General features: G+C 41.9%; 1 protein-coding gene across 1 annotated transcript in view; it reads right to left on the bottom strand.

Annotated features, from left to right (window-relative positions):
- fgd1 (FYVE, RhoGEF and PH domain containing 1) overlaps nucleotides 1–22,038 on the bottom strand; it is a 34,902-nt gene extending 12,864 nt beyond the window's left edge. Inside the window, exons 1-7 of the mRNA XM_036579483.1 lie at nucleotides 21,653–22,038; nucleotides 9,458–9,670; nucleotides 7,829–8,015; nucleotides 6,781–7,483; nucleotides 5,402–5,640; nucleotides 4,331–4,487; nucleotides 874–1,012 (exon numbers count right to left, since the gene is read on the bottom strand). Coding sequence (XP_036435376.1) covers nucleotides 874–1,012; nucleotides 4,331–4,487; nucleotides 5,402–5,640; nucleotides 6,781–7,483; nucleotides 7,829–8,015; nucleotides 9,458–9,670; nucleotides 21,653–21,710 — 1,696 coding nt within the window. The 5' untranslated portion in view covers nucleotides 21,711–22,038. The remainder of the gene's footprint in view (nucleotides 1–873; nucleotides 1,013–4,330; nucleotides 4,488–5,401; nucleotides 5,641–6,780; nucleotides 7,484–7,828; nucleotides 8,016–9,457; nucleotides 9,671–21,652) is intronic.
- Between the last annotated feature and the right edge of the window lie 956 nt (nucleotides 22,039–22,994).

The raw sequence follows: 22,994 nt of genomic DNA, 5'->3' as shown, positions 1-22,994 counted from the left end.
TTGTCCATTTTATCAGCTCCACTTACTATATAGGTGCACTTTGTAGCTCTACAATTACAGACTGTAGTCCATCTGTTTCTCTGCAGACTTTGTTAGCCCCCTTTTACCCTGTTCTTCAGTACTCAGGACCCCCATGGACCCTCACAGAGCAGGTACTATTTGGGTGGTGGATCATTCTCAGCACTGCAGTGACACTGATGTGGTGGTGGTGGTGTGTTAGTGTGTGGATCAGGCACAGCAGTGCTGCTGGAGTTTCTAAACACTGTGTCCACTCATTGTCCACTCTATTAGACACTCCTACCTTGTCAGTCCACCTTGTAGATGTAAAGTCAGAGACGATAGCTCATCTGCTGCTGCACAGTTTGTGTTGGTCATCCTCTAGTCCTTCATCAGTGGTCACAGGATGCTGCCCACAAGACGCTGTTGGCTGGATATTTTTGGTTGGTGGACTATTCTCAGTCCAGCAGTGACTCTGAGGTGTTTAAAAACTTCAGCAGCACTGCTGTGTCTGATCCACTCAGACCAGCACAACACACACTAACACACCACCACCACATTAGTGTTACTGCAGTGCTGAGAATGATCCACCACCCAAATAGTACCTGCTCTGTGAGGGTCCATGGGGGTCCTGACCACTGAAGAACAGGGTAAAAGGGGGCTAACAAAGTATGCAGAGAAACAGATGGACAGTCTGTAACTGTAGAACTACAAAGTGCACCTATGTAGTAAGTGGAGCTGATAAAATGGACAATGAGCGTAGAAACAAGGAGGTGGTTATAATGTTATGCTTGATCGGTGTATACTGCATAAACTTCAAAATCAGTTGAGTTCCCCTTTAAGTGAAGCCTTAATGTTACATTCTCACACACTCACTCTGCGCATCTTTAAAGTCATCTGCGTCCTCAGGCAGTCGGTGCAAGTAGTCCTTCAGCAGCAGCTCGTACCGAGGGATCCGCTGCACGGGCTCCAACATGTGGTGCTGCAGGGTGAGGTTACCACACATCTCCTCTTTCTGCCACACATACATACAGCCAGCAGCAGAAAACCAAAGCCATGAGTCAGACATGTAAGAACGTATGCACACAGATGCTGTTAAAAAGATGAAAGAAAGCACATGCATTATCGACAGCAACATTTATCAATTTATAATAAACATCATAAATTTAACACACTTAAATGTAAAACCCTACATGGCCAAAGCCCAGTGGATGAATCTTTCTTTAAACTGATAAAACCTTGATCTCTTGAAGAATTAAGTCCCTTTAGATTAGATATTCACCAGACAGCTTTATTTATAAGCTGTAGAAAGGAGCTTTGGGAATAGTTTGATCCTTTGGGAAATCATTAGCCTTTACTTCTTAAGCAATAAGAAAATATACCTCTATTTTTTTTACTTTCTTTTTTTCTTTACTTTCCCTGTTTTAACTACAAGGTTTCACTTTGGCTGCCTTGTTATACCTGTTTATTCTTTTCACAATCCCAACTCATTCTTTCTCATAATTTCTTTCTCTTGATCATGCTTATACTGCAGTCTAAGCTACATTTTAAATGCATATAAAGCATTAAATACACAAAGCTATTTATTACTGTTTTTCTCACATGAGGGCATCTGCTTCTATTTGTACTAACTGCTCAACATAACCTTCAACACAGCTTCTAAAATGATTCACTCTCTTTCATCCAATGCACTTGGTGATCAGAGATGTTGGTGCATTCATTATTTTTAATCAAAACATTTTTCTATCAAAATACAGGGTTAATTAATGCAAGGTAGCCTAACAAGCCTTATGCTGAGTGCGTAGCTGCTGATCTTTACAGTTCTTGTCAGAACTGTATTTTCAGTGTACGTTTTTTCGTGTGTGGGTGTGAATTTAGCAAGGTGATATCCAATTAACACCAGTTATAACTGTGCGAAAGACAGCTGGCAAGGATTCCTCGTCTTTCACACATCTGTGGAAAGTGTAATAGTCTTACTCATCCTAGCCAAATAGAGTCTTTAACAGAAGGCCTTGCTTTCACTGACCGCTCAGGAGTCATGTACTCATGTCCTTGCTCTCCACCCACACACAAAAAAGCATGTTTCCCCTGCTGGAACTCAAACCACTCAGGAAGAACGTTTACAGGAATTCACAGGAATGAATGAGCTTTAAAAATAAAATAGGGCTGCTAACACTGTGCCCTGCTCCTCACTGATATGTTGAGTATTTGGCTGAAAACATGAAAAACAACCTCTATATGTTACAATTATCTGCTTATACTGTACAGTGTGTCAAACAAATGTCACTGACTGTGGAGGAGCTGATATTAAGGTTCTAATTATTTAGAAGGAGAACCCCATTAAGAACTACATCACCTAACGCATTGTTCACGATACGTTCAAAAACTTATTTTTGTCCACTTTTACTCAGTAAAATCTGCCCCCAGAGTAGATGGTGTGTGAGTATGTCCACATAGGTCACAGTAAAATAGGTCAGCATGTGTAATTAGAGCTTTCTGTGTGCTACTGTGTTTCCTATCACTGTAAAAAGAAGCTCCATGCCGCCTTTATCGTGGGATGCACTGCATAGTTACTGTGTGAGCATTCAGAACACAACTCACACTGCTAAGTACTTATTGTTTGTTTGGTCAAAACAACATTAAAAGGCAAGTGAAGTGTGACATACACAGCTGTATGCAAATGTTTGAACACCCCAGTGAAATTATCTTTTGTTGATTTTTACAGTGAAAATAAGATATCCTCTATAGGGAACAAACATATGGCAAAATATGGCATCGCCTGTTAAATTTAGTGCACGATTTTTATTGTTTCACCATATTAGAGATATAAAACATATTATACAACAGTTAGTTCCGGCCACGCAAGCTGATTGGTTGAGAGGCGTTCTAACCGTGTTGTTACTTTGCCATAACATCACGTTTTTTTCACAAACACTATCACTCCGCTGAGACGCCGCTGCCAAGTAGCGACTTTGACAGCTGTAGGAGACGCTCAAGCTATTTGTACGTTTTTACTTCTCACTTTGCCACAAACAGAATTATTAATTTTTTTTGGATTTTTACCCAATTTTCTCCCCAATTTAGTCATTTCCAATTCCACCCGTTAGTTAGGACTCCCCTAGTCACACGATACTACCAACACTAGGAAGGCGAAGGCTAACACAGGCTTCCTCCGAGACCTGTGAAGCGCCACCGCATCTTTTTGAACTTGTCGCTTACGCAACGTCACTGGACAGCCGAACGCGCTCGGAGGAAAGCGCCAACCGCCAGATCTGTTACGTCAGCTAACAGACGCCTGCGCTGCCTAGCATCGCGCTGAGTGATGGGGGGAGAAGGAGGGGCCATCCCACCCACCCAAGGAGAGCGAGGCCAATTGTGCTCTCTTGGACTCCCGGCTACGGATGGCTGTAGCATCACCAGGGATCGAACTTGCGATCTCCTGATGATAGGGCCAACACTTAGACAATTGCGCCACTCGGGAGCCCCAGAAAATGGATACTTTTAAGATCACATTTGACCGACAGCCGATTTGGTCAGACTCTGAAGATGAGACGACACTAAATTCCCAAAGTGTCATCACCAATGAGCAGCTTTTCAGTCGGCAGCTGTGACAGAAGAACAGCTAAACAACCTGGAATTAGCCAGAAATGAACCGAATACCATTCGCCAAAGAAAATGGGCTGTAAGATGCTTTACAGCCTGGCTGGAACAAAACAAGGAGCTGGAGAACAAACTGCTGGCTGTGCAGCGAGTGAGCGGAGTTCATTACTCTGACGTGGCAACCAGCTGCTTGTTAAGGAACTATAATTTGGCGGAAGGAACTGCGAACATTAAAACATACTAAATGCTGCGTTCACGGCCCAATTTATTTAAAACATCTTAAATGCCGCGTTCACGGCCCAATTTATTTACTTCTTACTTTATTTATTTAAGTGTTGTATAAAAGCAATAGAACACTCAAGGTTGTGTGTTATCGCAAATAACATGACCTACAGCGACCGAATCACAGCCGTGATGTTATTTTGCGATAACACTCTTCCTCTCGTGTTCTATTGCTTAAATTTAAGGAGAGTGCCATAACTTTTGCACAGGCAATTTGACCAGGGGTGCCCAAACTGTTTCATACAACTGTATTCTTAATCATTTGTTTGCTTGCTCAAAATTATGTTGTGTGACACAAACAAAATCTATAATTTTCAACTTTGTTAGATCATGTTATCAACATATCAAAATAAAGACAACAACAGAACTGAGCAATGGTGACAGCAGATTCATGTTTAAAGTCTCACATATGCATTCCAAAACTTGAAACAACATGGTGGCCTGTCCGTACCTGAATGTCGTGGACGATGGCTTTAAACTGCGAGGATCGCTCCATCCAGGTGTTCACCAGCTCCATGGCCGTGTCAAAGTTCTTCACATACTCACCATACATTTTCAGGAAGGGAGCTAACTTCTGCAGGATGTCCCCGATCCGTGGGTTCGCATCCCTAAGGGCAGAAAGCAAAGGTCAAGATAAATCAGCCTGTCCATTCACACACTGGCCCAGGCAGCCGGAAAGCTCTCTCACCATTTCTATCCAAACTCTGCATACTTCTAACTGTGGAGGAGTAAACTGGCTTGTACACTGTGATATCTCAGCGTTCCAGTGTGAAATGCTCACCTCCAAGTACATTTTTAGTTGAGAAGGAGAAATAACTGGAAGTCGTTCTTCCTGAGACAGCACTGTTAGGATTTGGCTGGCTTAGTCTGATCTCTGTCTTTTCTGTCACTCTCTTTGTCGATCTGTCACGGATCAGCATCAGCTATATGAAACCTGTATTAAACCTTATTCACTTCCAATCATTTGTTAAGGTCATTTAACCTCTTTGTGGTCCATTTTTTCCACTGCTGTGACGTAAAAGAAGGTTATCCATAACTCAAAGCAACGAGCGGTCTAAATGTCTACAATTTGGAACTATTTTAAAGTGGAAAAAATAAACGAGCCTAACAGCTACTGGTAGTATCTGGAGTGCCAGTGTTTATTTAAGGTAGCATCTTTTTGTTAGGGCTGGGCAATATGACAATATTTATCATTATTCTAATAAATTATATCACAGCATGCTTTTCCAAGCATAGTTAGTCCTGATTAATTGGATTTAGGGCAGCAAAGTATTTTAAATGTTTAATACAAATTATTGTATTCATAATTTTTTATAGTACTGTTTAAATGTGGCACTACTTTATCTGTTCCAAACGTCAGAAAGAAATTAATATTGTGAATATGCATCACGAACACTTCATGAAGTATTGTGATATACATTTTTTTGCCATATTTCCCAGCTCTAGCTTTTGTTGACATTTTCCTTTTCATCCTTCTTCCCTCCTTCTCTTCATTCTCTCTAATCCTCCCACCACCACTCACCATTCCTCCATGCGCTTCTCCAGTGCTGGCAGCAGGAACTGCTGGTGGAAGCAGTAAATGGAGCAGATGTTGGAGAAGATGCCCATGACCACCTCGCAGGGAAAAGACCCGCGGGTCCGCGCCTCTTCCATCAGCCGCCCACAGAACACCTGGTCCAGTAGGTGAAGTCTGGACACGTAAGCCTTCTCGGTCTGTAGGAGCTCGTTGGCGATGTTAAAGACTCGCTGCTGGACTGACAGCTGCAAGGCGAAACACACACATAAACACACAAACTCCTGTTGAGTGAGGCCAATCTGCAAACATCTGCAGTGACAAGCAAAAAATCGCCTGTCTAAAGTGCTCAGAGTGTGGTGAAAGCTCTGTTTCGTCCAGGAGAAAGGAGGAAGTTAACATTCTTTAGTGTGCACATTTGAGGAGGAACACTTCAGACAATCTGTTGAATTGACCTTTGAACTGACCTTTCAACTTCCACTTACAACCACTAGTATTACAGAGTTCCTGGTGTTTCTGTCCATTTTAAGAATTGCTGAGAACGTTTTTCATGTTCTTAAGTAAAGTGATAATTTGAAAGAAAAAAATCAGATTTACACAATTTTACCCTCATCCCAAAAACAGCTGATCAGCCAAGATATATTTAGAGCCTGAGGTTTGCTTCTTCAGTTTGGCACTGGAGCTATGGGGCTAATGTAGCTAACAACTAATAGAAGTTTATAGTATACACTCTGCCGATTAGCTCTGCGCAAACTGGATGCCTGAATTATCACACTCAAACTGACATGACATTTGTCTGGTTTTATTTACAAAAAAACAGGCATAATTTATGATTAAAATTCAAATTATCCATCTGAATTAAAGAGGCTGTTTGTGTGACTGTGTTGTTAAAACTGATATATGTAAAATGTTCTAATTAGCTGCCTTGTATTGTGCCTCATTCAGAAAGCAGTCACACAATTTTTTTATAACTTACACCTTTCTTATAACTTTCTTAGAATGTCAGCAGCCACAATAAACCAAGTTAAACAGCTATAGGCTGAATGGTCAGATTTTTATAAATGCTTTGGTTTTCGTGCCATCACAAAAACAATGAATTAACCACTTGAACAGCTCAATTTGAATCGGTATATTCTGAAACTTTAACAATGTTTACATACTGAATCAAACTCTCGTATTTACAAACTTTCCTTACTTGTTAACTAATTAATCTCATAGTTCAAATGCATAACTAAAGAAGCAAAGTTGGGCAGCAAAAAGTCCCACAGACTACATAAACTGCAAATTTGATTTTCTGCCAAAGTTCCTCAACATTCCCAGTGACTAAATGCTAATCCGTAAATTCCTAAATCTGTGTGAATACGCTACATTTTCCCAACAAAACTCACCTCAACCGAGTCCTGCCTCTCTGCTTTTGGGAGAGGCTGCAGGGCCATGGGGTTCATCTCACTCTCATCCCCGCTCCCTTCTTCCAAATCGCTGTCCCCCTCCGAGTCCCTCCCACCCTCTGCTGCAGTGGCTCCCTCTCCAACGGCTCCTTCCACACAGCCGCATGAGGAAGAGGAGGAGAGGCGAGGAAGAGCGGCAGTGGGGCTGCACGGACACATCTCTCTTTCATGCCCGATGCGATCCTCGTCCCCAGCAAAGCATAGTTCCTCACTGTGAGATGGAGAGCTGATGCTGTCGATGCCACTGTCCCTGTTGGCCAGTTTGCCGTCTGTCTGCGGCGGGGGGAGGGACAATCGGTCCGAAGGAATTTCTGACTGATTGAGGTCCCTCATATCCACAGCGTCCAGCAGTTTGTCGGAGGCGCTGTAGCCAGACTCCATGGACAAGCGCTTTTCGGAGCAGGAGGCACCCAGTTCACTCTCGTCCTCCTCTTGAACCTCCTCTTTCACCTCCTCCCCCTCCACTTGCTGTTCCTCTTGCTCTTGCTTGGCCAGAAGAGCCTCCACAGGCCCTGGAATGGAGGTGCAGGGCAGGACGGTCTCTGATGGTGGGGTTAAAGACCCTACAGCAGACTGCTGCTCAGGGACCCGCGGGGTACACATCACTCCACCTGTGATGTCGGGCACCATGATGATTTGCTCCCTGGGAACAGACAGAAAAGAATGACAGTTTGGAATTTCCTATGGGATACTTCCACAAAGAGGGATTTCTCAGTCAGAGAATTTGAGCCCAATGTGAGGACGACAGGAGAAGCACAGAGGACACTCCTCGTTTTTGACTTACGCCATCCAGCTAACTGAGAAATCCTTCTTTGAACTACCCTCCGGTTGCTGTCATAAGAAAATTACATTGTAAATAATTAAAGTGGAAGAAAAACTGGTAGTAATCCAATATAATAAGTATAATACATCATGAGACGTGCTCCAGAATACGATGTGAACATGGTAAACAGCCGCAATAAATGTAAAAGTACAATCTCTCTCTCACCTCTCAAATCGCTCGATTAGTGATAGGACACATGTAGGGGAGGAGCTTCCCTCAGCTCGCGACAGCGTGGCCCGTGACTGGCGGGGATCTGCTGGGAGTGGGCGTGATGGAGGTGGTGGGAGGGGCTTGTCTGGGGGCCGGGGGCGACGGGCACTCTGTTGTTGTAGATGTGGTGGTTTCGGGGGCACTGAGCGAGACAAAATCAATACAGCAATCGTTATTAATAGACTAGCTACATCATGTGACCATATACCAGTGGGACATACAAATCAGTGTCAGGCCCACAGGGCTCTGTTTCATGTATCCAAGCTTTGGATAAGCTGTACTTGCACATTTTAATTAAACAAATAATCAACTATCTAATTAAATGTCACAAGCATCGCATGCATTGGGAATACTCTGTGACCTACAACACAGTTTTCCATAAGGATTACAAAGCGACTTCTATAATGCAGTGGTGTAACTGGCAGACAGGAATTTTTTGCCCCACCCTGCTATAAACTTCCTGCAGAGTTTAGACCCATACTAACCTAAAACATCTGGGTCTAATAAACTGAAAATCTGCAGACTCTGGTAAGGTGCATAAAGTGAGTTCAATTAGGATGAATGCAGGGTGGTGGAAAATGTTTAGGCACTTCTGCTCATGTTAACACTTGTCAACGACCCACTTGTTAACATGGAAATATAAAAAAATATTACATTTGATAAAAAAAAATGTCGTACAGAGGTTGTCTGGCCTAAAAATAGTGTTTTATGAGCTACGTCTCTTGTTAAGCAACTCTTCATCTTCAGTAGTTTGACAGAATTCATAAATTTGTACAGCTTTCATGTTTTTGTTCACCAGTGTGCCATTGCTACATTATATAGCATGCATTACGCAAATACGTCATGCAACTACTATGAACCCCTGTGGTGTCAACCAAACCTGATAGCTAGTCCAGAAACTGATCTAAACGATAACAAATACAACAAAGCCAGCATTAATGTAACCCTTACCTCGATTGACAATCACATTATATATATAAGCTATATATTAGACACAATTCAATTAAACAATACCTGCAAAGTGCAACTAATACATAATATTAAGAGGCAAATGATAAAGCCAGAGCAATTGGCTAGCGTGCTGGTTAACACCAAAGCCTTTATAGGATACTCTGTCCGCCTAACGCCACCCCAAGTCTTGTCTACTAAATATGCAACGGTGTTCTTTCTGAAAAGATGTGGAACTTATAAAATTCATTCTCTTCACTGTAAAGATAATTTGAAGCCAATTACCACAGTTGTCCATCATGGTTGCAATAAGATATCTGGCCTCCTAGCAGTAACACTAGCTATCTGGTTTCCTTCTGGTTCACTAGCTAGCGAAAAAATAAATAAAGAAATAAGCAGTCTGCCCCCACAAACCTACCCTAAAGCTTTTGTAGTTTTTCAAATGTTCCTCCCACCTTCAAGATATGCATGAGACGGTGGTTTTCCTGGTCTTTTCACTGAGAAATCTTACTCTAGAGACTACTGCGGCACTGCTGTAGAAGGCACGTAGACACGACTACAACAGATGTAGCAATGATTAAATTTTTCATTTTGGCCGCAGTGTCCCTTTAATATAAAGAGGGCTGAAAGTCATACCTTGTGGTTTGGGGCCAGGTAAAGGTGGGCGGGTTTTTGGGGGCGGAGGGGGTGCATCTTGGGGCCCATTTTCACTCGTGCCGTTGCAGTGCTGGGGCCCCAGGGGTCCGGGGTCCGAGCAAAGGCGCTGAGGGGTGTCGTGGGCTCCTGGGCAGGGGCCCGGCTCCAGAGACAGACTCTTAGTCAGGAGCCGAGGACTGGACGCGGACGGGCCTGAGAAATGGACACAGAGAGAAAGAATTTCAGGCAAAACTCTTACTCAAATTTTCATGCATGACTGATGCAGTCGAAGTGGGATTAGAATGAGTCCTGCTATGGAAAACATTGCGTCCAAGGGCTCAGACACAGCTGGAATGCACAAGCATGCTCCTGGACAATACTGTAACATTATTTAAGCCAGGAAAGTTTGATTATCAAACAGTCTCATTTATTACCGTGTTATTATTATTTTGTGACAATTTGAAAATTCTAATCAGTCATTTATAATTTTAACCCTCTGGTTTTACACTATAATTATAATATTGCTTGCACTGCTTTCAGGCTACAGTGTGTAAATGGCAGTGAAGATTACGGCAAAAAGGAGTTATCATTGATACTTCCAGGCTGCTGCTACTTCTGAAAAGAGTGCAGCAGATGAAAGAAAAATCAGTATTTAAATGCAAATCCGAATGAGCTCACTTTGATGAACGAGCTTGGTGTGTGGGGTGGATTACAGCATTAGAGAGAGGTCCTTTCTGACAGCTGAGAGAAGGCAAATATGGCAAAAGCTCTTTCACACTACATATATTTCACCATGATCTTCATTTCCGTGCGAGCTCCAGACTTTAGAAAGACAGTCTGGTGGAATATGAAAGGGAACGAAGTAACATAAAAACACATGGTCATTATGCTCATTTACACATCACGTCAAGATCTAGATTGAACATCATCAGTGGCTTTTGATCCAGTTTAAACTTTGATTGTAGAAGCTCTTGAACTACGTTCAGTGTTACTGTAATTAAAGGTGTTCAGCTTATCATTAAAGCCATGGTCACACTGAATGGGAGTAAAATCTGCCTGGCTAAAAAGCCAGTTAACTTGAATGGAAAAAAAAGCGAGAAGACAAAAAACCAATTCCGGTAGCATTAAATTTCACTTTGTGCCGAGTTCATCAAGAAGAACTTTAACCCTGCGAATTTGCAAATCTTGGCTGCGTCAGCCAATAGAAAACAAGCAGGCGAGCTGTGGTATCTTTTTTCTGAAAAATACTTAATGGAGAAACTGTTCTTTAGTGAAGATGATGTCGCGTGTCACACATGGTTGCAAAGAACACTAGTTAACTAGATAACGTTAACCGTTTACTGAAATATACATTCCCCCCAAAACCACCACATATTAGTACAATTCGTGTTTGCCTGACTTTGGCTCCTGACCCCTATGAAGAAACTATCGAGACAGCAGTACAATGTGACCACGCCATTAGGGTGAGAAACTCAGTGCCCTGTTCTAACACACCCAATTCACCTTATGACAGGCTCGATAATCTGGAGTGTTAAATTAGAGAACACTAAACTCCAGGGCTGCAGCATATCTATTAATTATTATGATGATCCCAATATCACAGAACATGCAAATCCTTTCTTGTTGGATGCACCGTGTTTTTTTCTGAGCGAGTGCACAAGTTCATTCAGAGCACAATCTGGATCAGTGCTTATTACTGATTAATCAGAAGATAATTAATTACAAAAGGTAATTTGTAACACAAACAGAATACACATCTCAAGTTTTCAGTTTGTTAGATCACTTTCCTCACGTATCAAATTAACGCAACAAGAGCATTCAGATGTTGCATTACTAAAAGTAAAATGGCAGAAATAGCCAATTTTTCGAGTCAGCCTTAAAGGATTAACTACATCATATCAAGGAAACATTTGGGACACTGGACATTAGGACATGCCCAACTCCTAACATGATACATACTGTGCTATCATATTATGTTCTCTTAAGTAGTGGACACAAGTAAATGAGCTTCCCGAGGAAGGAAAACTTTAACCATTTCATATATCATCACTGTCATATTTCAAAACATTATAACAGATGGGGCAGTCATGGACTGGAGGTTAGGGAACCAGCCTTGTTAGCGGAAGGTTGCCAGTTCGATCCCCTGAGCCAACAGGACATGACTGAAGTGCCCTTGAGCAAGGCACCTAACCCCTCTAACTGCTCCCTGGGTGCCGTGGATAGGGCTGCCCACTGCTCCGGGCAAGTGTGCTCACTGCCCTGTAGTGTGTGTGTATTCACTACTGTGTATGTGGCGTTTCACTGCACGGATGGGTTAAATGAGGAGGTGAAATTTCCCTGTTGTGAGACTAATAAGGGTCACTAAAAATTATTATTATTATAACTTTTCTCCCTCGTTTGAAAACTCCAGCTGCCCTTCAGATGGCAAAATACCACTTTTTCTTTTTCCACTACTGACACAGATGCCAATATAGAAACCATCACTACTGGCCAATATCAATCCTAGTCAGACTTTTTCTTTAAAAACTACTAAACTTTAAAACTTGTAATTTTTATTTGAAGCATTCCACTTAAGAGGAGAATCTAAATCTAGGCTATCATACTGTACACAACTCAAACACTCTGCAGGAACTCTACTCAGCATCTCACCACACAGTGCGAGTGAGTGCAGTTTCAGGACAGATTTGTTAAAAAATTGGATCTGGTTCATTCTTTTTATTTTTCCCCCCCGATATCTGATCTTGCATCTTCTGCTGACATCGACCTGTTACTGACTCCCATCGATACCAATATGCCATCTCTACCTTTATATGTACTAGAAACGGACCGAAATTACTTAGGACGAATCTCACTGCATTAATATATGTTACAGGTTTCCTTCTCCTATAAAGTTACTGTACTGTGGTACAGTGGCAACACTGCTAAATAATAAAACTATTTTCATACTGCAACTGTCATTTCTTATTTGTATGTTTGTTCCAAAGAGACATCAGCATAGATATACCTTGGAGCTGATTTACTTATAATAGGCCTGTTATATATTAATATACAGTACGAAAACCGAGTCAGTAGGCAGTGATTAATTCACTGCAATTCAACCCTAAAAAACATCCTCACCGGGGCTTTAAAAGCTTCAGATGAAGAGCTAGATGAGTGTTTAGTGAAGAGAATGTGTCTGCGTGGGTCTGGAGTGGATTATGTAGGTCAGTGTGTTAAAGCGTCAGGCTATAGTGTGTCCATGCAGTGTTATGATTCGCCTATTTAGCAGCTCAATCAATCTCAACACTTCAGGACGGCTTTCCGTGGCCCCAGTGACATAATAATGCCCAGACCAGGAAAACGCTGAACAAGCTTCAATGGGCTTCACTGTCCGCAGGGGCCGGGTGGGCCACGTAAATATGTTTCTGAAATAAAAAGGCTCCTTTGATATTGAAATGAGCGAGACAGAAAACATGTGCTTGTTTTTTCTGAAGCGAACGTTGTTGGGGATTTCTTAAAGTGGCATGGACAGGTCAGATGGTGTAAAGGCCAGCCGTGCTGGCTAAGTGATGTTGCCGTTTTAAAAAAAGAGAGCGAGAGAGAGAGAAAAAAAAAGCTGGCTTGTGTCCCCTACGCCGAGCTTAATTGGTTCCATATGACGACACTCGTACCCACTTGTGCAGGCTGGGGGCTGAAATGACTTCCACATGCTTCGTTAAAATGGCTTAAAGGGGCAGGAAGGCGAGGGAGAGGGGGGAAAAAACCCAGCCACAGTTCTGACTGCACAGTGTCTGCTGAGTTTGTTTTGTTTTATTTTCTTTATACTTCAGAAACCTCTCCTGAAATAGTCCAGCGCTCGAAAATGTAAGGATGTTTAGACTGAGGAGGAATGGGAGTTTTGACCTACAAGCCCATTTTAGGTGAGATATGTGAATATATCTCAAAAACAATACAGAAGATCATATACTTTACACCATAACAGCACATCTTTGCAGTCATGCACACCTAAATATAATCAAAAAAAGATAATCCTATCAAAAATAACTTAAAAAAACAAACAAAAAAACAATCATTTATCATCTGACATGGTCAGAAAGTCAAACTGCTTTTCCAAAGTCGTCTAATAGCAGACAGAGGAAAAACTTTCCATATGTTTTTTTCTTTTTTTTGCAGTCACTTAGACGATCCAAGTCATTCAGACATCTACAGAAGGACAAATTCTTTCTCTCTTTCGCTATTCGCTTCTCTTTCACAGAAAACATAAATAACATACCAATCCTGACAATCTTCTAACAAGAACTAGACATGCATGTTCAACAACCGTGCATCAGTAAACAGCACAGTCCTCATAAACACAAACAAGAACATGGAACACGCTTAAAAGACGCATTCCGGCCCACGAAGACTAAAACACACACAATAACATGCATAAAGACGCTCTCTTCTTTTCAGGGAAGTTTCCTTCTGACTGACTATCGTTTTCATGCTCCACTTCCCAGGCAGACGTAAAACAGCAGATAGAAGCTTTCAGGCCCACACAGATACACACACAGTAGACAGGGCCATTCAGCAGGCCTAAAATAAGCACTACTACTGTACCTCCCTGCTATTCTGAGATTTATGCCATTCTTAAGATCAGCTCTAGAGGAGTAGAGGAAGGAGGCTGCTGAGGAATTACGAGATGAAAAGAACTCTAACGGGCAACAGTAAGTAAAAAATTAGCTCCCTGTCTCCGTACTGCACGAAGCTGACTTAAAGCTGACAGAGACTTCAGAACAGCCAACTGGTTTTCTGAAGCAGTAAAGACGGGACTTGGAGGCAGTTGGAGGAAGATGCTGTTTTGAATACAACAACCAATACTCAAAGGCATAATGAACCACATTCAAAAAGGCTACGCACTGTTTTTTAGTGCCAAACCAGTGCTAACATTTTGCGGCCCATACTGATACGATACAGATTTTAAATAGGGACGCACCAATATGGATACTTTTAATGTACATATCTGCTGATGCCCATATGGATACATTCACAAAATGTAGGAACTGCGGCTATTTCTGTTTTTATTTCTCTGTAATTCTAATCCACCTGGAGAAATAAAACATTTATTCGAAGAGGATTATAAACGCAGTAAAACGAATAAAATGCAGTTATTTTAGCACAGCATCACAGTGTCGCCTAAACTACCTGCTCTACCAAAGTACAATAAATAAATCACCAAATATTTGATATTACCATACATACTTACTGTTAGGCGCCTAAAAATTCCAATAAAAAGATGCTGTCCTTACAAATTTATACTCAGTTTTAGTTAAACTGCTTTATTGACTGATATGATTATCAGTTATTAGTAGAGGTGAGCAATATGCCAAAAAATATGATATCAGAATACTTCACAATACATAATATGCATCGCAATATTTAGTTCTTCTGAGATTTAATACATTGGAACAGACAAAACAGTCCTATAATAAAAAATTCTGTAGTAATAACAGTAAATCTAAACCTAAAATGATTTTTGTTCAATGGTTTACAAACTGTGCTGCTCTAAAGTCAATGAAACAGGCCTAATTATGCTCGCTTTGTGATAAAACACGTAGTTAGTCAGTGTTATGAAAGTATAAGTATATGCTCTGAAAAGCGTTTTGTAATATAATTTATCACAATAATGATAAAATATCATCATGCTGTCCACTCCAGTTCTAAGCGGTCAAATGTGGAATATGACTGTCTGATCTCCATAGTCATTTTTATTAAACTCAAATCAACAGCAGAAACTCACAGACTTTAAATTTTAGGAATGGTAGCGGAGTTACCCAGGATTCTTTGCGACTTTTGTTTCTGTGAATCTGGCTCTTGTTGGGCTCCCCAGTGGCACAACTATCTAAAGTTTCACTCCATTATTGGTATATAGTGAGTTGAAATCCCTGCGATGCTACAACCAAAAACACTGACAGTATTCCTTTAGCCTAAACGATGAAATCCATAAATCTGGTTAACCGACTGGTTCAAATGATTTCCTATCACATGCTGTGCATCCATTCTCAGTGAATGCAGGTGCTCAGCAGTATGCTAAAGAGCTTGGAACTGGCCAGCGCCGAACTGTACGAAAGCTAACGGGGAACAGGCTCCAAGGTCAAACCGTCTGCAGATGAGTGCGAATCCAGAGACCAAGAATTACACACACATACACGTGCTGCTCCCTGCATGAGCAAACAGGACACAGTATGCATCTGCGGCATGATGAAGTCTCACACTCTCCTCCAACGGTCTGCAGTTAAACGGCCAGTAGTTGAGAGCAGTCAGTGTTTTACCCTAGACATTATTTCAGGCTGGACAGCAGACCCTTTTAAGATACCAGAGTTGTTGCATATACACTAACATCTACATTCTCTATACATTTATTTTCCACTGCAATTGTGTAATTATAGTCTGTTTATTTATGTACCAAGAATTAATGTGCAACTGAACTGAACTTTATCACACTGGGACAAAAAACAGTGACTTTATTTTAATAAAAATGTAAATATACTGCTATAGAAATGTATAAAAACAGTATTATTAGTTCCTTAAACCATCACTTAATACTGTTAAGCTAAGTGCTTATATGACTGCAAACCCCTGCTGGTTTTAGTCGCTGATGAAACGGCAAAGATGAAACACAGAACCTGAGTTTTACGTCTTATCACCATTTATTGAACACCATTTCAATCAAATAAGCCCCAAAATGATATTTCAGCTACATCACACTGTTATATCAACAAACAGATCCGCACTGGGCTTCGAAGTGCCTCTTTATTACATTTACTAGATATTATAGTTTTACTTTCACCAAAAATTAGCGCATACCACGTGAAAAAGGTCATCTAAGTCGGGTGGTATGTGTGTTTGACCAGACGAGCCACTCAAACGATTTTATTGTAGGCGAAATGCTCATAGTGCTGGGCGATATATTGCTTATATATTGTTTATTGACAAGAATTATATGCATAATAACATCCTATTCCATAGACACCAATAGTTACATTACAACATGTTATTCCTGTAAGAAACTTAAGTACCGTTTGACAGTGTGACATATTTACAGAACATAATATTGAATATTAATTACTAGTGCCCAGCACTAGTAGCGAGAATTCTGTGCTACATCTGACTGCATCATGAAGATGGATGAATTGCCATGTAAGCAGGAGAGTGCAGGCCACAGTTTTGACAACCACGGCAGAACCCTCCTCCCACTGGACATGGCCATTCTTTCTGGTCATCTGTTACCTACAGATAGAACGCTTAAAAAAGATGCTGCATTTCACAATGATGTATTCTGTATTTCTGCAGTGAAAGGCTCGCTGGCTTGCGTGGCCAGTTTTGCCTTTCCATGCTGGTGGAATAACAGGCGTGCATGCCCAGAATATGAACTCGTAATCCCGGGCTTCAGGCCCAGTTCTAAGTCAACTGCTCAACTGCTACACTTCACATTACCTCAACACTGAAAACCAATCCGGTGCAGATGAGGATGCTAGACTTCCAGGCTTTGAGACCTGCATTAATGCACAAATACAGACAATGTTCTTCTGAAAAGAAAAGGAAAATCCGAAACACAAACACAAGGCTGAAAAAACCCCACTTTGTTTTGTGTATTTCCTGAGCTTGTGGTTTGAAGTACAAGACTCTGTCTGACACTATCTCACTATCTATGGATTCAGGCTTTTTCCAATTCTACAAAACTGACCAGTCAAGATCCTTCTGCCCTGCCAGTTGCTTCTAAATCAATAATCCATTCAAAATGCCATCCTTCTGCTGACCGACGCATCCATCTTATCTGACTCTGCATGAATATTTCATGAATCCTGTGCAGCCCATTTGAGAGACTGACCCAAAAGATCTCAGCCTCCTGTTTATATCCCTTTCTATGGTGAAAAGGAAGCCACAGTCAATGAGATGCAGCCATGTTTACTGTTGCTGGGGCCAGAAAAACTCACATCAGCAACTTTGCAACATTCGTTTTGATGCACCTCAAAACTTGTTTTGACGCATCTCGGACCTTGTTTAGAGCCGTTTACGACTGTTAAATGGCTAATGGGAAGCTTTTGTGCAGCCACAATGCTATGGAAAATCACTTGAGCACAGACATAAGGTTAGCTGGCGTTTGATAATATCTCGTCTACAGCGAGCTGAAGGACGTGTTGAAAACTCCAGGCTGTGGACTATTTTTATCCCCACGTCATTACAGACTGCACTGACAGGACAGTCAACACACGGCCGACGCTCGAGCCTTCTCTCGCAGAACACCCGCTCTCATCTTGACATGCCACCAAAGATGATACGGCACCAAAATAATGGCATGCTGTCAACTGATGAACTAGTTTTAAACTGTTTCTCTTTTTTTCTTGCTGACAGCAGCACAGATGCTTTTTGAATATAAGATTTGGGCGATTCTTCAATTCGAATAATAGAAAACATGAGAAGCATGCAGTACCTGAGAAAGGTACTGCAACAACCCCCACACAGTAACATATCAACTAGGAACAAGACATATTTAGGAGCCCATATCCTACATTTTCCTTGGTATTTTTTCCCTATTTATGACATTTGTCTGGTTTTATTTACCAAAAGCAGACATAATTTGCTTTAACAAGACCATTTTCCAACCACTTTTATCTCTTAAACAGACTGTTTTTGTTACCATGCTTAAAAAATAAGGAGTCCCAGCTGAAACACTGCTTTTACCTTCAATGCGAATGGATGGGGTGATATAAACTGCTATAAGCTGCATAAGCAGACATAGGTAATATACTTTGACACCACAAAAATCAATTCAAAAGAGACAATTTTTGCAACTTCACTTCCATATACAGACAAAATGGACTGAAAAGTGAATGTTATGTTTTGAAACTTTGACAATGTTTAAGAACTATATTAAACTCAAGTCAACAAAGCACGGACAAGACAGTTTTCCATGATATGGAAATTTATACAACAGTTAGTTCCGGCCACGCAAGCTGATTGGTTGAGAAGCATTCGTTTTTCACAAACACTGTATCACTCCGCTGAGACGCCGTTGCTAAGCAAAGACCTTGACAGCTGTAGGAGACGCTCAAGCCATTTGAATGTTTTTACTTCTTACTTTGCACAAACAGAAAATCTATATTTTTAAGTGTATTTATAAGTGTCTCAGTACTGAAAACCAGTTGACTCGAAGCACACTTAGAATAGAAGCCAAGAGGCAGTTGCTTCCTCCATACACTGCAGGAGAGGGTTGAAAAATGCTAGAGTTTTCATTTAAGGCAGTCAGACGCACTAAACAGTGATATATCACAGACAGCAGATAAACTGCCTATGACATCTGGGCCTCCACTGTCTGCTCTAAAGGGGTCAGTACTGCAGTCCCGGAGTTACCCGGCTCGTCCCGCATCTGTCATCCACTGTAATGGATATGACACGCTAACCAATCCAGATGAGATTAATGTAACCGTGACCTGGGGGAGGGTGTATACAATAGACTGTGCTTTGGAGAGAAGGCTGTTGTTAAAGGTAGGGCAGCCACAGTAGGTCAAAATGAGCAGTGACACCCATAGAAATACTGAAAGAGAAATGGGCTCAGAGTAGCTTACATGAATAAACAAGACACAGAGAATGTGTGTTGCTCTCAGACACACCCACCACATCAAGGCATGACAGAGGGAGCATGGGTACTACGTTTTTATCCTTTCACTTCACAGCGTTTATCGATTCTGAAACCACAGCAGGTTTTTAGTGCCGGGAAGACAGTGAATCATGTGTTAGCATTGCTGAACATGATACTGATACCAATACTGACACACAAATACATAGACTCACTGGCCACTTTATCAGGTACACCTACCTTGTGTCTACACTTATTGTCCATTTTATCAGGTCTTACCATATAGTTGGACTTAGTGTAGTTCTACAATTACAGATTGTAGTGCATTTCCCAGCTCAATGATAGTCAGGGTCCCCACAGGACCACAACAGAGCAGGTATTATTTAAGTGGTTGATCATGCTCAGCCCTGCAGTGACACTAACAAGGTAGAGGCAAGTTAGTCCATGTTGAGCTGGACGGAAGCTTGAAATATTCGTCTGAAACCAATGGGACCCGACTGCTCATGTTAATTTTCCAAATGTGTCAGCTTGAGTGAGTTCGGGTTCTGACATCTTGCCTCCCACTTTTAACAAATTCCACCTTGCATATCCCCTGCTTTATTTTTTTTCTGCTTACTTTATTCTTCACTACCGTCACCACAATAATTTTTAATCTGGCTCATGAGAAACCAGGACATAATCAGTAAAAGTACAGTTTGGTTTGACCAAAACCATTTTTTGAACTATATTTGTTCAATATGTTCAATGAGCAGAAACAGAGTTTTAGCATTAAACAGGTGAAGGCTAATATCAGCACAGCGTGAGAACAGTGCAGTATGGAACGTTTATCCAGACTATAAAATGTCTGAGATACTGTTCGAAAGAATTATTTGACAAATAAATTTCTTACAGCAGAATTTAAATTTACTTTTTTACCGATGATTGTTTTATTACATCAAAGTATTTAAGACTGTTTTAAATGTATTGGTCTGTGCTCTAATGAAGGCTATTACTATCACTACAGATGCTGTCCTGTCAGGTTTTGTTTGGCATGTTGGGTAGTGATGGACCACTTCACACAGAATTTAGTTGTACTTGGGTCAACTTTAGACTCAAAACATGATGCTGGTATGGCTCAAGTCCGGTTCAGACAGAATTTGGTTGAGCTTGGATTGGGTTCAGACCCAGCTCCGGCTGGGTTCGGACAGAAAATTCTCAGGCCGTATTCAAGTTCGAGCCACAACTTCAGGCACAACTAAAATTTATTGCTGGACACAGCAGTGCTTCTGGTGTGTCTTTTAAGCACTGTGTACACTTACTGTCCACCGTATTAGAGGCCCCTACCTTGTGGAGTTGTAAAGCTGGAGACTGTTAATAAATTCAAATCAAGTCAAGGTTTATTTATATAGCACTTTTTACAACAGGCGTCATCACAAAGCAGCTTTACCGAAAAATCCAGGTCCAAGCTTGAACTGCTGCTAGTCCTTCGTCAGTTTCTGGCCACAGGATGCTACTGGCTGGACATTTTTGGTTGGTGGACTGTGCTCAGTTCAGTAGTTACCCCGAGTTTTTTCACACTCCTGTAACATTGTTGGGTCTGATCCACTAACGCAACCATGTCAGTGTCACTGCAGTGCTGAGAATGATCCAGCACTCAAATAGTAGCTGCTCAATGGTGTACCTGTGGGGGTCCTACTCATGAACGGAGGGGGGGCTAACAAATTCTTCAGAGAAACAAATGAAACACAATCTGTAATAGTACAACTACACAGTGCACCTATATGGTAAGCGGACCTGATTAAATGGACAATGAAAATAAATACATGGTTAGTTGTACTTAATCAGGTGGCCAGTGAGTACATACATGCACGCTGTCATGGCAGTGTACAGCCCCTGCATCGTAGAATAACCATGCAGACACTACAGCTGGCAATTAGCCTAACAAAACAAGCATCAAGCGCAGCCAACATTTATATGCATACAGACACCATGATCATACATGCATTTAGTGATGGTAACAGATGCACCATAGAAACACCTATAAATGCATGCAGACACCACGGCTGGGAATGGCTGTAGTCCCCCCCCCTGTAGAAACACACCAGCACACATGCCAGCCTGTCTGCATCACTGACTGCACTGACTCCCCGAGTGCAGTAACGTTGCAGCAGTGTGCAAAAATGTAGGTGAAGCAGCAGCATGACTTCCCAAAGGCTGCTGATCAAATCCAAGCATGCAGAGACATCCATTCAATTTAACAATGTAAATCAGAGCACTGGCAGCGCTGCATCAACCGACCCAGCCTCGTTCATTAACCAGCATGTATTTAACCGCTGGGACACGGCTATGGGTGTCTGCAGATAGAGGGGAAATGCAGATTCATCGGATGCAACCTGCAGCCTTCTCTCCAGGAGGACGGAGCCACGCCATTTCCCACTGACACACTGAACTAGCTCATGTATGAATAACATGACCTACTACATGCTGCAGACGGATTCATGGCTACATGACAGGACACCCTTTCAATCCATCAGCGTGCATTTTCACTCCAAATGATCGCGCTATTAAATCACAAACAAGCACAGCAACGACACAGCAAAGAAGCTAAATGGTCTTACCCCGGAGCACACTGGTTTTATCCATGTACATCGCGCAGCAAAACACGAAACCAGTCATTAAAATACACAGTGGGAGACTCCACTCCCCCAAAACGCTCAAACGACGAAATAAGGAGAAAAAAACAGCACAACTAAGGCTCAAAATAAAGCGGAGTCGAGCTAAAAAACGACTGGTTAACTTAACCCAGTCTGAGGGGATTCGCCCTCATACAGACGGAGAGCATCTTCACGAGGTCAACGGTTTTCTCGTGCCATAAAACGTCAAATTCTAACCCCGCTGAGCTCATTTTCAACCAAAAAACAGTTTGTGGTGCGTTTCGTTGCGCTGACCCATGATGTCAGTCGAAAAAAGGGGTTAAAAAGGAGATAAAATGAGCGTCCCTCACGGCCCCCCACCCCACCGTGGCCGCCGCGTTAAGGCAGACAGCAGCAGTCCCACTTTAACATTCGATATGACCCCGCCCCCCACCAACCGTCCTCAGCTCTGTTTCCTTGACAACAACTTGGGAAGGCGTTATTTCTTTCCCGCCCGTATTCCGGACAAGTCCCGCCTTCTCTGGCCAAGATTGGCTAGTCGTGCCCCGCTTCCTGCGCTATGATTGGCTTGGCAGTATCCCGCCGCCTGTCAATCCTGGAGCAGACGGCGGAATACAGGGTGGGGGGAAAACATCAGCTTCGACACCGACCACTGATACAGCTAATATTTACTATTTATCCTACGAAATAATAGGGTTAGTAGCACAACTGCAGCAAACGTTATTTCCACATAATAACAGCCCACTGACTGGAAACTCTGGTGTCACTCGTAATATAATTTATGATTTATGATCCACTCTAACTGCATGAAAGCTGAAGCAATCTTTGGATTTTGAACCCACATGAACCACTGTAGCAGTGAATGTCTAAAAGTCATGTAACACCTGTATATTCACAGATTCAGAGTCATACAACAGCCAGAGGAAAAAACATTTCTAGATGCTGCAGCTTTACAGGGGATTCTACTGCAAACAAAATGGTTAAAACATTGACACATCTCTAAGCAGACATTTGTGGTCATTCCAACTGGCAACAGGTAAAGATGATGCTTTGTACTGAAGAGATGCTGATATTTGGCTTCAGACCTGAGATGTAATATCAGGCGTTTCAATGAATGCCTTCTTATTTGGAAGAAGGGGAAGTGGGTCAACAGGGCATCTGTGCAGCAGTGTCCACCAGTAAATGTCCTCCTTCTCTTATGTGGTGTCAAGCAGATTTCAATGCATTGGAGCAGTGGTTCCCAACCCTGGCCCTGTACATTTTACTGTTTTCACTGCTCCCAACTCACCTCCTGATCCAACTGAGT

Source organism: Colossoma macropomum, unplaced genomic scaffold, assembly GCF_904425465.1.
Source record: "Colossoma macropomum unplaced genomic scaffold, Colossoma_macropomum, whole genome shotgun sequence".
NCBI lineage: Eukaryota > Metazoa > Chordata > Actinopteri > Characiformes > Serrasalmidae > Colossoma > Colossoma macropomum.
The sequence above is the reverse complement of the archived record's forward strand: the minus strand, read 5'-3'. Positions and strand labels throughout refer to the sequence as shown.